The 18,083-nt window shown below is 37.0% G+C and overlaps 1 protein-coding gene across 1 annotated transcript in view; it reads left to right on the top strand.

The window, feature by feature from the left end:
* The window catches only part of LOC141344897 (uncharacterized), a 91,300-nt gene that overhangs the window by 48,093 nt on the left and 25,124 nt on the right, over positions 1 to 18,083 (top strand). The window contains exons 43-56 of the mRNA XM_073849791.1: positions 236 to 373; positions 930 to 1,086; positions 1,205 to 1,308; positions 1,484 to 1,627; positions 1,840 to 1,953; positions 3,035 to 3,163; positions 3,265 to 3,423; positions 5,141 to 5,302; positions 5,496 to 5,658; positions 7,388 to 7,569; positions 7,676 to 7,768; positions 10,667 to 10,871; positions 11,205 to 11,392; positions 11,782 to 11,879. Coding sequence (XP_073705892.1) covers positions 236 to 373; positions 930 to 1,086; positions 1,205 to 1,308; positions 1,484 to 1,627; positions 1,840 to 1,953; positions 3,035 to 3,163; positions 3,265 to 3,423; positions 5,141 to 5,302; positions 5,496 to 5,658; positions 7,388 to 7,569; positions 7,676 to 7,768; positions 10,667 to 10,871; positions 11,205 to 11,392; positions 11,782 to 11,879 — 2,036 coding nt within the window. The remainder of the gene's footprint in view (positions 1 to 235; positions 374 to 929; positions 1,087 to 1,204; positions 1,309 to 1,483; positions 1,628 to 1,839; positions 1,954 to 3,034; positions 3,164 to 3,264; positions 3,424 to 5,140; positions 5,303 to 5,495; positions 5,659 to 7,387; positions 7,570 to 7,675; positions 7,769 to 10,666; positions 10,872 to 11,204; positions 11,393 to 11,781; positions 11,880 to 18,083) is intronic.

The following is an 18,083-nucleotide window of genomic DNA, read 5'->3' as shown; positions in this document are numbered from 1 at the left end:
ACATATAAGAGTACATTATTATGAGCACAGTTTTCACTTGATTTTAGAGTTCATTTCTTAATGTGAAATAAAACCTAACCTGGCACCAAACTACTAAATTCATCTTTAATCTGCTAGATTGTTGTCACTTGACCTCATTATGAACATTATGCACATTTCTCAAAGTGGCTTTCAATTAGCATATCTGAAAATGGTTGTTTTTAATTAGAATGCCTTGCATGTTGTTTCCTTACAGTTAAGCCACTCACGCTCTTCAGTTAAAGGTACTGCAGAACTTCTGGTTGGCGGTTCAGGTTTGGATTTTGAAGCGGAGATCTCCAGTACAAACTCAGGCTTTAAACAAGTTCTGGTGTTCAATCACTCAATACCTCAGGTAGTGGAATTACCTGTCTGTTGTAGTATTATATCTCTTCTGAAGGTACGGTCACATTTACAGATGTTCAGCAAAATGCTTTTAGAAGGAATCCACACAATCTGGAATTTCAAGTGAGGGTGAAATATTTTCCCACTCAGATTTCGCACTGGGTTCAAGTTAGTCACTCAAATATTTTTTTTTTTTTCACTACACTACTGACAATGAACAATGGACCTTTTTGACATCTAAAATTGACCAGAAATTGTACTAATTTGTAGTGCTGGGTAGTAACTGATTACAGTAATCTATATTAAGTAATCCAACTACAAAAATTAAGCACTTGTAATTATCAAATCTACAGTTACTTTTTATTGATTACATGATTACATATGACAATTACATCACAAACACTGTTAAAATACACAAATTCGACCACCTACGTAAGCAATGCTTCATGCATCACTGCATTTCTAATAATGGACAATAATGGATAATGGTTTTAGTAATGTGACCGTACCTTAGCGGTACATGAAATGCGATACTTTTGAATAATGCGCTATTTCTGTACCTCTAGCTACACTTGTTTCCCAGGAATCTGACAGTGAGGACACGTTATGGTGGAAAAAGAGGGTCACACACTCTCACGCACCGAGCACAGTGGGAGAATCAGGTTTTAATAGAGACCGACTTCTCAGATGTCACACAGCCACAAAGTTATCCAGAACTGACAGGTAAATATGCCACATTGCTTGCTATCGGAGAGAAAGTTGCTGATCTGTTCACACATGGCATCAGTTGTATAATCAAGAAACTGTAATCTGAAATGCTGACATGTCTTTCTTACTATAGGAAAGACTCAGGGTTGGGGTTTGGATCTTAGAGTAGAGAATGACACTCAGAGAAAACTAGGTGATCTAAGTGTCGACTGGATTCTGTTTGAACGCCATGATCAGGTAAAGCCAGACAGAGGTTTTTAGGGGTTCTGTTGTGGTTTGGGCATTTGTTATTACATCTTTCAGATATACAGTACCAGTCAAAAGTTTGGACACACTTCCCCATTCTCTTTGATGGGGAAGTGTGTCCAAACTTTTGGACTGGTAGTGTAATTCTCATGTGTGTTGTGTTCAGGTCAAAGTTCAAGGCTCTTGGACTTTGGTGAGCAGACAAACGGATCCATTGGAACAGAAACAACCCTTTGTTTCAACACTGACTCACTTTCACATACATGCCCTATCCAACAGACTTGACCACAGGCATGACCACAACAACCAGGTGCACAGCTGCTCATTTATTCTCACTCTTTATGATCTCAAATAATCACCACATTTGCAAAGCCTCCTCCTCAGTACTTTCTATACAAATCCACTCTCTAATACATCTCTCCGTAGTACTTGCCACACTTCATCTAGGCTGAACTTTCTTTCTTATAGTTGTTAAGATCGAATCTGTAAAATCTATGTAATACAAGTATCGTGTTTCTATAGGCCCGTCTTTCTTGGGAGCATAGAAAGCCTGTAAATGTTTCTGTAACATTGAGTGAGCACTGGCATCATGATTCCAGCAGAGGGCAGGCCTGTATCTTTCTCTCACCAGGACAGGTACACCACAGCATTCAACTTCCATTTTACAAACACTGTTATTATCTGTAATTACTTAATTTTGCTAAGCAGCTAAGTAATAATTAGGATAATGTGCAATCATTATCACAAATTGAACCCCTTTAGGGGCATACGAAATCCAACTCACCCTGTCAAGGTTTATTTCGCAATAATGTCCAGATGGCTTACAAAGAGTACTATTAAAAAGATTTAGGGTTGTTATGATAATGCCATTTGAGAAGAAGTCTCTTTTGCTCAGCAAGACTGCATGTATTTATTCAAAATTATAGTAAAAACAGCATTATGTGTTATAATGTTATTACAATTTAAAATAACTGCTCAGCATCATTACATCACTGCTCAGAGGACAACTGAGGGACATATGCAACTATTACAGAAGGTTCAAACTGATGCTTCAGAAGAAAACGTGACGCATTAAGAGAAATTTGAAGATCAGGGTAAATTTAAATTATTTTGTCTTCTGGAAAACATGTAAGTTCGTTCTGTAGCTTCTGAAGGATACTGAATGACAAAAAATTATATTTAGGCAAAATAAGAAAAATGTACATATCTTCATTCTGTTCAAAAGTTTTCACCCCCTGGCTCTTAATGCATTATGTTTCCTTCTGAAGCTTTTGTGAGTGTTTGAACCTTCTGTAATAGTTGCTGAGTCCCTCAGTTGTCCTCAGTGTGAAAAGAAGGATCTCAAAATCATGCAGTAATTGTTGGAAAGGGTTAAAATACACAAAATTGCTGGAAAACCAAAGAATTTGTGGGACCTGAGGGATTTTTCTGAAGAACATCAGACAGTTTAACTTTTTAGGACAAACAAGGGACTATCACTATCGCTAAACAAAAACACACTATTAACAATCAAGTGTTCATTTTTATAAATTCAAATATTATTTTCTCTTGTGGACTACATGTAAACGTCTTTTATGTGAAATATCTTATTCAGGTCAATACTAAATAAAAAATAACATGCATTTTGTATGATCCCTCTTATTTTGGTAAAATAACATTTTGAAGATTCTGCAAGGTATATGTAAACTTTTGACTTCAACTGTATGTATTTTGTCAGATACAGTCGTTGCTTCACCTAGTGGAGATGGAGGGATGTGTTGCTGTAGCTCGGGAGGGGAAGGCTTACTCCCAAAACACAGAGCTCAAGTGGAAGGACAAGAGGATAACACAAAGCATGAAATACCAGGTGGGGATTATTTGAGGCATTGAAAACTTCTTTTTTGTACTGATTTTATTTATGATCTTGGGATCTAAAATTATCTTTCTTTTTTGTTGTCTGTTGTTTAGGGAGGAGTAAAAGGAATGCACACACTCCTCGTGGAGCTGGGGGCCCAAAACGTCTCTCCGTCTCCCTGTCCATCTCACTCTCTTCTGACTCAGATACACACCAACCTGAGGGATCGTCTGGAACATCATGTTCAGATCGGCCTCTGTCCTCCACAGCCTGTGAGATCACATACTCACTCAGATTCAGTGTTCCTTTACTATTCATCCTCTTGTCGTTACACAATGCTTTAAAGATTTATTTTTTTAGAAGTGACATGAACTTCAGTTTGTATTGAATGTACACTTTTAGAGTATTTCAAATCTTACAAGTATATCTTTAAAAAACTGTACTTGCAAATAATAGAATATTTATGGTATAAAAATGCACTTTGTAATTTAACTTTGCTTTTAAGTGCATTTTAAATCATGTTTTAATAATCTTTTGTCATGTTTTTTAAAAGTGCACTTATTTTATTGTGTTGACTAACATTCTAAAGCACATGTAAATAACAGCAACTTAATCATTACAAATGTGTATTTACAAACATATTTAAAGGGACAGTTCACCCAAAAATGAAATTTACTTATTATCCTCAAGCCTGGCTAGGTGTATATAATATGACTTTCTTCTTTCAGTTGAATACAAGCTTTATAATGGCAGTGAATGGCTGTTGAGATTTTGACCAATAGAAGTCCAATAAAGTACATCCATCCATCATAAAAAGTACTCCACACAGCTCCGGGGGGTTAATAAAGGCCTTCTAAAGTAAAGCGTTTGTGTAGGAAAAATATAATATAATATATAATATATATATAATATATATATAATAACTGTAATCTGTAGCTTCTGCTAACTGTCATACAGACGAAAGTTTTAAATATGGATATTTTTCTTACACAAACGCATCAATTTGCTTCAGAAGGCCTTTATTAGCCCCCTGGAGCCATGTGGACCACTTTTTGTGATGGATGAATGCACTTCATTGGACTTTCAAAGTCTCAACAGCCATTCACTGTCATTATAAAACTTGGAAGAGTCAGGACACTTTTTAATTCAACTCCATCTGAAAGAATAAAGTCTTATACACCTAGGATAGCTTGAGGATGAGTAAATCATGGGGTAATTTTCATTTTTTGGTGAAATATCCCTTTAAATGCAACATATATATTTCAATACCATAAAACATACTGTCAGTACACTCAACAGTACACTTTAACCATATTCATAGTACTTATGAAATTAAACATAAAGATGTACCTAGGTTACTTAGGTACCTACTTAAGTCAAACACTAAAATTTTGTACAAATTGATTAATACAAATTTAAACTAATACATATTCATTTAATTGTAAATGACATGCAATTAAGTGCCAGAAAATATTACATTTAGTTTGCACTTACTGCAAGTACAGTTGAGATCAAAAGTTTACATTCCCCTTTCAAAATGTAAATTATTTGACCAAAATAAGTGGGATCACCTGAATAAGATATTTCACATGAAGGATGGTTACATATAGTTCACAAGAGATAAAAGATGAATTTATAAAATCGACTCTGTTCAAAAGTTTACATCCCCTTGATTCTAAATACTGTGTTGTTACCTGAATGATCCACAGCTGTGTTTTTTTGTTTAGTGATAGTGAGGACTCATATGCAACTATTACAGCAGGATTTAAACCTCTGACCTCAACTGTATACATTTTAGTACTATTTTTTTACCCCTAACCCTATGCAACCGGCTCTTTTAGATTAATTTCTTTCAAGACCTCAACCGTTAATATTGCGTGAAAATGAATAGGATTCAAAATTGTGGTAGATCATTACAATTACATTTTGAAACATTCAGTTCAGCAGTAACATTCATTGTAACATCAGGCTTTAATTAATTTCTCACAGGCTTTAATTTGGTCTGGATCTCACAGAGTGAACTCAGGCAAGGAGCTGTTGTACACTCACAGCCGTGTGTCTGTGTCCGGACACCCTCAGCACAACACCTTCACACTGTCACTGAGAAACATCAGCAGCAGTCAGCGCTCCAACTACTCGCTGATCACAGAGGTACTTAAACTGCTACTGAAAGTGTTCATAGTTCCATTATGAGAGAATGCCCAAATTTTTGCAAGTAATTTTAACTTTTCTTAAAGTTTTGAAGGAGGTTCTAGTTATTTCAGTGTGTAAGCTTACTATAAAACCATCAAAGACAATGGAATTTCCTCAGCTTGATACCAAAACAAATGTGTGTGATTTACAGTGGCAAGTAGGAAACTGGAGTGTGGAACTGGCCTGCAGTTCCCTGTCTTCAGGCAGGAATGTGGCGATCCAGGTTAATGCAAAACTAGATCGCAGTGACATGCTCTGGCTGGAGGGGGCGCTGGGAAAACGATGCCTTCGAGCTGCTGCTGGATACGACACAGGTGATGGTGCTAGTTAACCCTAAAAAACGTACTGTCCTTTGATACATGATATGATTGTGATGCAGCTGCAGTCAATTCTAGTACCGTTTTATCTTTCAACAAATGTTTCTTTGTGAAATCTCCATGACACTGTGCCTCATTTACAAAACAAAATGCTCAGATCAATCCTCAAACATAATCAGGGATGCCATGAAAAATTAAAGGGATCCTATTATGCTTTTTCACTTTTTGAATTTTAGTTAGTGTGTGGTACGTATGTTTGGGTATAAAAAACATCTACAAAGTTAGAAATCTCAAAGTCCACTCCAAAGGGAGATATTTAGTTTTTTTTTTTAAATCCCTTTTCAAGATCTACCCCGCCTACGGAAAGTATCGTTGGCAGGTGGGGAGTGATAAGGTGGGGGATTAGCCTAAATTTAGCGAGGTAGCATGGACAGCCGCTTCTGGGATGCTTCGGCTGGTATAAATGCAAGCATTTGACTAAAGTGTCCGCAAACTGCTCTGGTCGCTGTGGTGGAGCCGCTATGTTGGCGTGTGCGGTATAGAGGGTCAAAACGCATGTGGAGCCGCGGCTGATGTAAACACAAGCATTGACTAGAGTGACAATCATCAGTTGCCGCGTCGGAGCCGCGCCGTAGACATGTGCAGTGTGTGGTAAGATATTTATTCATTATACAGTGTAGATAGCTTCACTAGCCAATAATGATAGTATCATGTATCAGCGATCGCAGGCTGACAATAGGACCAACACTACTGTAGCGTATTAAACTCACCCTCCATGCATCCTAGGTGTATATGACTTCCTTCTTTCAGACGAATGCAATCGGAGTTATATTAAAAATGATCCTGGCACTCCCAAGCTTAAGAACGGCATAGACTGGAGTTTCTCTCTTTCAGTCCAAAACAAGTCCAATAAAGTGCATCGATCCATAATAAAAAGTGCCTCACTGGGCTCTGTGGCGAACCAATGTGTTTTTGTAAGAAAAAATATCCATATTTAAAACATATTTAAGAATCACTTTAATACTAAGCTGTTCACCAATCGCAACGCAGTGGGACTGCTAACCAATCACAACACATTTTGTTTTTCTGAAGGGGGGCCTTCATCAAACCCGACACTATTCAAGCCATTTGTGCCAGGCTGGGGAGAAAGCTATTGTAATAATTGTAAATTATGTAAAAAATAATGCATTTTTCGAAACCACAAAGCATGAGAGCATGTTCTAGTGCACCCCCAAAACAAAATAAAGACTTTGTAAAAGAGCATAATAGAACCCCTTTAACTATCCACTTGTTCCTTACAATGGGATCTTTCTGATATCTGTACAAAGACGCAAACAAGCTGTTATGTTTCTGAACAACAGCTGGCAGTTTAACTGTTCAGAACAAACAAGGGACTCATAAACAACTATCACAAAAAAAAAAAAAAAACACTGCTGTGGATCATTCAGATAACAACACAGTATTACGAATCAAGCGTATGTAAACTTTTGACCGGGATCATTTTTTATAAATTCAACTATTATTTTCTCTTGTGGAATATATGTAAACATATTTTATGTGAAATGTTTTATTCAGGTCAGTACTCAATAAAAACTAACATGCATTTTGTGTGATCCCTCTTATTCTGGTAAAATAATTAACATTTTGCAGATAAGGTGTATGTAAACTTTTGACCTCAACTGTATTCTCATGAATAACATTTGTATGTCTTTCTACTTGCTGTCAGAAACGTCAGATGATATCAGAGCGGCGTTCTGTTTGGAAGGACGTCACTGGTTTACCCTGGAGGCTCAGCGAGGCGGTCGTGGCATTGAGAATGAGACCCTTACCCTTATTTCTGTTGGTACGGCCAATCAGAGTCTGCTCTTTCAAGCTAAGGGATGCAGGGAATGCCTGTGGGCCGCGGAGGTGAGGACAGCAAAGAGTTATGAAGTTTCTCTCATTGTATAAATCTGCCAGATAGCTTGTAAAACATTGTTTTTTTAATGTGTGGATTGATACTGTATCTTTACAGGCACGGCTCCAGCAGCTGGGGTCCCGGATAAGGAGTAAACTGTTGGACAGAGTTCAGAGACTTCAGCATCTACTGTTAACATTCAGAAGACAGGTTTGCTATATCTCACAGGCTGTCCTGCTACAAATTTGGACTATGTTAAAGGGTTAGGTCAGCGAAAAATGAAAAATCACTTACTCACCCTCATGTGGTTCAAACCTGCTATGCTTTGCTTTCTTCTGTGGACCATAAAAGAAGATATTTTGAAGAATGTCTGTGTTTATTTTTTAACCTATACAGTGAACATCTATGGGGTTTAGTGTTATTTTGGACACCACTGACTTTTTATTGCATGGAGAGTTGAGACATTCTTTAAAATATCTTTATTCCACAAGAGTACTATAAAAGGACTGAAGGAATTTCCTTATCAGGGTTCAAACAATGTGCTTAAAGTGCTTGAAGTTCTTGAATTTGACTTTTGAAATTTAAGGCCTGGAAAACCCTTGAAAACAGCAATATTCCCAAAGAGGTACTTGAAAAGTGCTTGAGATATTGAAAGACAATGTATCATGAAATAAGTGTTTATTTTTTCAATAAGCACTTATCTTTTTACGCAAAACGCAACAATTCAAAAAACTTTCCGTTAATGTCATAAATAGGGATGCACCGATACGAAACGGCCGATAATGCTTGCGCGTTTTGTCAGTAAAGCCGGTTCTGTAATCAGCGGTAAATGCCATCAGGTGTGTGATTTCACGTTGAGCCGTATATACTACACACAGCCGTTGTTTACCGACGTGAATGTGCGCAGCTCGTCAGTGAACAACGGCTGTGTGTAGTATATACGGCTCAACGTGAAATCACGCACCTGATGGCATTTACCGCTGATTACAGAACCGGCTTTACTGACAAAACGCGCAAGTTATCGACCGATAAGGATCGGTGCATCCCTAGTCATAAAATTAGCCAGTAGTGGCTAACAGTGTAGTACTGACAGTGTCGTGTAAACATAGCTGAAGACGCAAAAAAAGGAACAGATTAATTGAGCGAGTTATTTAAACTGGAACCGCTCTGATTGGTTAAACCATTGCGTCGCAAAAGTGCTCCAACTGAATCGCGTATCACAAGTCATTTGATTCAGATCAGGACATCAAATTGCGTATCGCAAATCATTTGATTTAGATTGTAACTTCAGAGTGGGTTTGCAAATCTTTTGATTCAGAGAGGGTATTGCGAATCATTTGATTTAGATCAAAACTTCGGTTTGCAAATCATTATTCAGATTGGAACTTCGGAGCACGAATTGTTTGAGTGCATATCGTGTATCATTTGATTTAGATTGGAACTTCGGAGCAGGTTCGTGATCATTACGCGAATTGAATGATTGCTGGTCCGCACTCCAAGTCCTGATCTGAAATGATGGTTCAGAAATGAAATCATTATTCAGATCGGGACTTTTAAGTGCAGATGGCTAATCATTTGATTTAGATTGGAACTGCGCAGCGGGCTCGCAAATCGTTCTTCAGATTGGAACTTTGGAGCGCATAGCATCATCATCAAGATTGAAACTAGAGCAGGTTTGTGAATCATTTTGCAAATTGAATGATTCATGATCTCGAGTCCTGATATGAAATAATGGCTTGCGAATCATTATTGACTTAATCTATTTATTTTTTTTAAATTTGAAAGCCATTGAAAAATTAAGTGCATCATTTAAACTGGAACCGCTCCGATTGGTTAAACCATTGCGTCGTCATTTGATTCATTTGATTTAGATCGTAACTTCAGAGTGGGTTTGCAAGTCTTTTGATTCAGATTGGGACGTTGGAGCGCGTATTGTGAATCATTTTATTTAGATTTGAATTGCACAGCAGGTTCGCAAATAATTATTCAGATTGGAACTTCAGAGCGTGAATCGTTTGCTTTCAGATCAAGAATTCGGATTTAGATCGAAACTTCAGAGCGGGTTTGTGAATCATTTCGCAAATTGAATGATTGGCGAACTGCATTCCAAGTCGTGATCTGAAATGATGGTTCAGGAATCATTATTCAGATCGGGACTTTTAAGTGCGGATTGCAAATCATTTGATTCAGATCGGAACTTTGCAGCGGGTTCGCAAATCGTTATTCAGATCGGAGTGTGAATCGTTTGATTTATATAGGAAATTTGGAGCCATATCACAAATCATTTGATTTAAATTAAAACTAGAACAAATTGAATGATACATGATCCACGCTCCTAATCTGAAATGATGATGATCAGGGCTAAAGTGGAGAAAACAAAGATGTGGGTCTTTAGGCAGTTTTATTCGTCTGCATACGTTTTCCCATTTTTTTTCTCCTCTTGTTATTGCTAAGAAAGCTGTGAAAACATACATAGCTTCTCTTTGACTGAAAATTACAACCAAAAGCCAAACAATGTGGCATTGTATCAGTATTTTATTTTCCAAGTTGTGTATTTAGCCCCGGTCACACTAGACATTGAGCATGCAAAATTCCTTCGGATGCTGCTGCAACGGTCGTGATATGACGTCATGCTCTCCAGCTTCTTTTTTAAAAGTGAAATTCAGCAAATGACACTAATAATACATTTAAATGTAAAAACATACAATCTACTACACTTTACCGCAGTCCTGCACTTTTAAATGTTTAAATTTAAGGTTCTTTTCATTCAGCTAGAGGTAATGCTTTGATGTATCGATCTCCTGTTGGTCACACAGAGTCATGTGATGCGAATTCGTTGGTCAGAGTTCACCAAGTTTGAACTTTCAAACTCAGCGGAATGCGAAAATATTTCGCATGGGCTTGCGTTTCCGGTCTAACGCATTCGCATGCGTATGAATGGAAGTCAATGGAACGAAAAGTGCAGTGTGACCGCGCCTTAATGTTGCTGTAAAAATGCCGCAAGTCTTAATTGCCTTAAAAAAATATTTCCATCTACAAAAAGGATGCTATATCAAATATCATGTTAATCAAGTATCATATTTCAGACTGATGCTGTCTGTCTTCTAGGCAGGGGACAGTATGTTCCTTCTGGAGCTGAGTGAGGGGCCACTGTCTCTGACCCAACAAGCCGAGACTCTGCTGCTTCAGAGAGCAGGAACTCTGTGGAAAGCGTGGACCACCGGCCCGCTCCGACATGCGCTCACACAGAGCCTACCGCACACGCTCCATGTCCTGCATCTCATATCTCAACAGATCCAGCAAGAGCTCAGGAGTGAGTTTGCCCTATCAAGTTTTATATGTTACTAGTAATTCACCCTGGTGATTTTATTTACAATCACAGCTCAATTTCCTTTGATCTGCACTAAGTGAATGATAGAAAACACATACTTTTATTTTCTAAAACATGAGCGCATGTTTAAATGATTATCTCTTGAAACGTGAGGTCACATTATCAATGATTGATCATTGAATGATTGAATCTTGACAGCGCTGTAAATCAGTCGCAAATATGCACCAGAACAACTGTGGTTTCCTATCATCACCTTTCACTTTAAAAATGCCTGTCAGTGTGTATTAGTGTTATTGTAGGTTTAATTTCTCCCAGAACCCCTGGCCACTTTAGCTGGAGCGTATCACGATGTGACAGGGGTGCGTTTGGACACTGCTTGGCAGCAAGGAGTACAGCTGTGGACCAGAGAGCTGACGGAGCTTTTGCCTGCAATACTTCACGATCCTCACCTGAGGGCGCCGTCGCTGACCGTGTTGCATGTTGCCATCTTTGCACTGGACATGGCAAGAAAGATGCATTTATCTGTTTTCCTGCCGTTATAAGGGGTGTTTACATGACACCAATTTCAGCTAAAAACTGAAAACTTTTTATACGTTCATTGCCAAACAATGCATTTTGGGGGGCTGTAAACTTCTGCAAACATGCCAAGTTTTTGAAAACACTACAAGTGTAAACTACAAAATGCTAATTTGTAATAGCAATATTACATATTCAGTCTATAGGCATGAGCAAGTTTCTTTACAAAGCGACATCGCCAACTACTGGCCTGGCATGCATAACACAGTGTTTTAGTAGTTTTCCAGTTTTAGTACATCATAGTCATGTAAACGTACTCTTGGACTCCTGATCGAGTGGCATACAATTAATAAGAGTATGCATGTCATGTTTTTAGGTGGGCCAGCAGACCTTTCAGTGGATGGAGGCCCGATCGGCTGCCATGTTAGTGGGTGTCAGAAGACAGCTTGCACTAATGTACAAGTTCTCCAAAAGGTGCGTAGTAAATCTGCCAGAAACATGGCCCATCACTGTTTGTTGTATCTGAACACCACAGGTGTTGCTTACTGTTGTTCACTGAACTTGGCTGGTGTGTTTCACCCTCTGTTTGGGGTGCCAGTATGTCGTCCCCTTGGGTATGTCTGTGTGACTGTGTATACAATTAGCTTCTTGAAGTTCGTTTAACCACCCCAAAATTAAAATTTTGTCATTTTTTCACTTACCCCCATGTTCTTCCAAACCCGTAAAAGCTTTGCTTGTCTTCTGAACACAACCGGGAGCTTTGTGGCTGTCCCATTGACCCGCAAGTAAATAACACTGTCAGGGCCCAGAAAAGTATGAAAGACATGGTCAAAATAGTCCATATGCCATCAGTGGTTCAACCATAATTTTACGAAGCCACAAGGATACTTTTTGTACACAAACAAAACAAAAATAATAACTTTATTCAACAATTCGTCTCCTCCATGTCACCATAGCGCCATTTTGGAGAGTATCCCCTGGACACAAACAGAGATGGTGCTACTTTTTCGTTATTTTTGTTTTCTTTGCATACAAAAATGATTCTTGTACCTTCATAAAATTGTGATTGAACCACTGATGGCAAATGGACTATTTTATTCCTATCTGGGTCCTGACAGTGTTATTTACTTGGCAGTCAATGGGACAGTCACAAAGCTCCCAGTTTTCATCCAAAATATCTTAAATTGTGTTCCGAAGCTTTTACGGGTCTGGAACGACATGAAGTAACCCTTAAAAAACATTTAACAAAATGTATTTTGATGGTCATGTTTAGACAAGTATCTTTGCAACTACATGTTAAAGGGAACCCAAGGTATTAAGGCTTGTACTGTATGTCTTAATATATCGTAAATGATGTCTCTTACTGAAATATGTAGTAGAAAACCCATGAAAGATTTACGTTATTTTAAAAATCAACATTATACATATTTTGCCATTATTTCGATGACGTGAAATGCCTGTTCTCAGTGAGCTAATGGCGCTACCTGTTGCTATTGTACGTTTTTTGGTTGTAATTTTCAGTTGAAGGGCAACAAGAGAAGGGATATAAGTCTTCACTGCTTTTCCTAGCGATAAGAAGAGAACAATCGGAAGATGCCTGTGGACGAATAAAACTTCCGAAGCGTCTTTGTTCTCTCCACTTTAGCCATATAAAATGATATCTATTTTTTCAATAACTTAAATCTTTCATGGGTTTTCTTCAACATATTTCAGTAAGAGACATCATATGTTATATTATGCCATACAATATCTAGGCTTCCTCTTAACTAACTCTTATTAAAGGGGCTATATGTAACTTTTTCCCAAAAATAAACGTAACAATAGCCTTTTTATTTGACCATTTATGACTCAAACATCTCCTGATGAGCATACTGACACCATGTCAGCTCACAGTGGGTGTACCTATAAGCCTGTATCCTATTTTTCCTATTTTCTGTCGGGTCGGATTTTTCGCGCGCTGTCTGCGGATGTGACGTCAAGCGCGTTCATGTTAAACGTTTCAGATGACTCTGCCACCACCGCTAGTCAGCAATTAGCCTACAATATATGTATTTGACTGTTCTTACCTCTGTAAACATAATGTTGACATCTTTGCAGCGGATGACTTGTGAAGTGTGCACGTACGACCGCTGCGAGAGCGAGCAGAAAGGAAGAGCAGTTTTGTTTTTTGGCCACAGGTGTCAGTCGCGAGTTTAAATTTCAGAAAGTTGCATATAGCCCCTTTAAAGTATTAGTAGAGTTTTAGTAGACTGTTAGGTTAGGATAGAATAAGTTGACATGTACTTTCAAAGTTATTTATAGTCAAGGAGAATATCTGGGACTATCAAATTAAAGTATAAAGTAAACACACACACACACACACACACACACACAAACACATGTTGGGTTTACATGTTTTATGGGGACATTCCATAGGCGTAATGGTTTTTATACTGTACAAACCGTACTTTCTATCGGCCTACACCTACCCTATACCTAAATCTAGCCCTCACAGGAGATTGTGCATACTTTTACTTCATCAAAAAACCTTATTGTGCATTATTTATAAGCCTGTTTCCTCATGGGGACCTGAGAAATGTCCCCACAAGGTCAAAATCTACTGGTATTCCTATCCTTGTGGGGACATTTGGTCCCCACAACGTGATGAATACCAGGTACACACACACACACACACACACACACACACACACACACACACACACACACACACACACACACACACACACACACACACACACACACACACACACACACACAGCTCTTTGACCACAGTCATTCTCAACCAAAGCCCTTCATTATAAAAAGCAATATTAAAAGGCCCCATGAGATTTTAGTTGTTTGTTATATAATAGATAAAATATACAATATACAAAAAGATTAGTTAGGATTTTTTAATTGTAAAATTGTTCCATTTTCTTCATAAACTATTTTAAAACAGAACTGGTCATAACTATAAAAGTTTTTTTTTTATTTGTTAGAAAAATGGCCTAGGAGTTATAAGATTTTATTAATTTATATATTTCTTTATTAAACTTTGGGTCATTGGGTCAATTATTTTTTGGTCATATCTATTTATTTATAATATTTAATTCATAAATATGACTTGAATGCACCTCTTCTAAAATGAGCATGTTCACAATTTCTGAAATGTAAATAATTTATTTTAAATAAATTATTTTCTGAAGTGAATCAAAGGAAGACATTTTTAAAAAGAAAACATTAGGTAATTTGGCATAATCTTTTATTGTTATTTCTTTGGAGAAAAACCCCTACAAAATAGCTTGAAAAACGTTTGACTAAAAGCACAGGCAAAATATGAACAAGTGAAACCAAAAGGCAAAGAAACTAAACAAATAGAGATCGTGACACAGTTCAGGTTTTGAAAAAAATATGTGGTGTGAGTCCCCAAACACTTACCATATTCAAGCCTTTATGGGTCCCTAAGCAAAATTTTATTTGGGGACCCCTCGGTATGGCCAATACGACTGATTATTGTCAATGCTTGATTGTTCACACACTATAAATCTAGCACACCCATTATCAATTTTATTTGTTGTAGCTGTGTTGCTGACCATTTTAACATTGCGTTGCACTTTAACATTTAAAGTCTTACAGTACTAAGTGGCATACTTAATGTGTGTACTGAAAAGTAGCTAAATAAACCAGCAGACAATGCATTTACAAAACAACATAAATACACAGCAGCAACCCATCTGTACATAAAAAAAACAACAACTCTTAATTTATACAGCTAACTGAGGCATAATGATATTGAAATAATAATAAAGACCACAAGGGTGCAGTTAAGAAAAATGTAAGAAATTTAAATCACCATTTCACTACCCTTTTGCTGTACCTTTGACTCAGAATGCATTGTGAAATACAATTATCATGTGGTATTATAATAAAAATGCAGTCCCAAAAACAGCATTTAAATGATAATTTTGCTACAGTTTTAGCTTAGACATGTTAAACATTTTGAATCAATTTGGGTAATATGTTTTCATTTTATTTTTGCAACCTATAAAGTGTTAAAATACATTTTTGATTTGCATTTTAAAACTAGTGTAGGAAATGGTAAATTAAAATTATAGAATTGAATTTTCATTTTGCACTAAATTTTGCACATATGTATGAGAAAATGTAAGAAATACATTTTGAGAAATGCACTTCCATTTCACATATTGCATTGCTATTCTGCATATTACATTTCAGATTTATTATTTTTTTCACAAAAGTATGAATAAATAATTATTAATGGTATAAAAATGAAATAATAATGCATATTTTATCAGTAAATTTAGCTACCTGTTGTTTGCAGCATTGTGTTATTTTCTCAGCCTTAATAATATGTAACACTGCAGTTTTTTTTTTTTAAGATTTAGTCAGATTTGCATCCTCTTTCAGTCTGGTAAATTTGGCGTTTACATTCCATCGCCGTTATCACAAAACCCACGACACACAACAGCTCAAATCGCAGCATCCTCCATTCACTGGACATTGTTTCAGAGTTCCTGCTGCCGGTGCGAATGCAAGCAGGAAAGAGGCCCAAGGGGAATAATTGGTTGTCTAGGAACCACTATGCTGGCTAGTTCCTAGAACTGATTTCTTAGAACTACGATGTGAAAGCCCCTCATAGAAAGAGAGTTTAATTTTTTTTTTTTGATTTTTGATTAAGCACTACTGAAGCATATACTGTGGGCAAGTGGGGCGAAGTTAATCTGTTTACTAAATATACACAGTGGGATGTTAAAAACAGAGCATACCAACACTAAAACCTCATCCCCAACTGTGAAGCATATGTCTGGAGAGGGGATGTGGAGCTGATCTGATGCCTGAGGGTCTGGACTGCTATAGTCATTGAGGGACCAATGAATTTTAAGTTGTACAACAGATTGTCAAGCCGTGATCTAAAACTCATGCGGTATGACCACAGTCCAAAACACAGAAGTAAATCAACAACAGAATCCACAAAATGCGTAAATTAGAATGGCCAAATGGTCAAAGTTCTGAGCTCAATTTGATTTAAATGCTGCGGTGTGATCTGGAACAGACTGTTCAAGAAGCATCCCATACACATCAGCCGAAACAACTGGACCATACAACACCCCTCCACCACATAAAATGAAAGATTCTGACATTATTTACTCATCCTCATGTTGTTCCAAACCTGTATCATTTTATTTTTTCTGTACAAGAAATGTCTGTTTTGGGTGTGTGGGTGTTTGTGGTAATCGAAACTAGTTTGGTAGTTCAGATAAATCATACAGTTTAGTGGCCTTTAGCACACATACATATTCCAAAACACATTGTTTTGCAAAAAATGTTTCAAATATTGCAATCCATTTTAAAAACACTATATACATTTGGAGCATTTAATCTGTGTTAAAGCGGTGTGTTTAGAAGTGTGTATGTATGCCTGTTCTGTTTGGTTCTGTTTAGTTTTATTAATAGTGTTTCTACAAATTTAACCTACAGCTTATATGTGACCCTGGACCACTTAAGTCTTAAGTCGCTGGGGTATATTTGTAGCAATAGCCAAAAATACATTGTATGGGTCAAAATTATTGATTTTTCTTTTATGCCAAAAATCATTAGGAAATTAAGTAAAGATCATGTTCCATGAAGATTTTTTTGTAAAATTCCTCCTATAAATATGTCAAAATGTAATTTTTGATTAGTAATATGCATTGTTAAGAACTTAATTTGGACAACTTTAAAGGTGATTATCTCAGTATTTTAATTTTTTTGCACCCTCAGATTCCAGATATTCAAATAGTTGTATCTCACAAGAAAATAGGAATAGTTGTAGGAATAGTTGGTTTTAAAATTTAACCTTATGACTGGTTTTGTGGTCCAAGGTCACAATATATATATATATATATATTATATATATAAAAATTAGGGCTGCACGATATTGGGAAAAAATTACATTGCAATATATTTTTTTCTTGCGATATATATTGCGATGTGTACAAATTAATTTATGTTCATCAGGTTGTTTTGAACTGCTTAAAAATCAAATAATAATTCAAGAATAATTGGGGTAATTTTGTAAGCATTTTCAAAGAATAAAAAAATGTAAAAGTACAGTATAATCAAAACCCTGAAATAAAATACTTTTTAAAGCTTATTTTGGGTAGTTTCATATACAGTTTGACTCACCTTATTCACTGTCAATTCAGGCAAATCAAGGCTCTAATATGAAATTAATAATGAATGTTACTTTTACCCTGATGAAAGGGAAATCAGCTTCTTCCTTTCACGAAAAACATTAAAAGCTTAGCCAAGGTGGAAGAACAGCTAGCTGATCATAGCTGTTACAGGGATAACATTTTTTTAGCAGCAGAGCTACTGCAAGCAATTTTTAGTTTTGGAAATCCATTTATCTTTGTTTATTTATCTTTGCTGAAACTTCCGCGTCTTTAGGAGAGCGTGGGTCATGGTTGCTTAGCAACGGCAGACGCCACTGGAGCTCAAGTTACAGAGCGCTTTGGAAAGAAGGAGAAAGCGGCGCGCCTAGTGCTTTTAGGCGCGACATGTGAACGGTCCCTTAAATTCGTAGTGTTTCCGCGAGTTGTGGCAACAACTGCCAGGCACTCCCGACAAAGCACCTGTTTTTGGTCAGCAGCATCCTTTTTGTATCCAAAATACTTCCATATGACCGACGTTGCGTTT

Source organism: Garra rufa, chromosome 10 (assembly GCF_049309525.1).
Source record: "Garra rufa chromosome 10, GarRuf1.0, whole genome shotgun sequence".
Lineage (NCBI taxonomy): Eukaryota > Metazoa > Chordata > Actinopteri > Cypriniformes > Cyprinidae > Garra > Garra rufa.
This window is presented reverse-complemented; position numbering and strand designations above follow the sequence as displayed.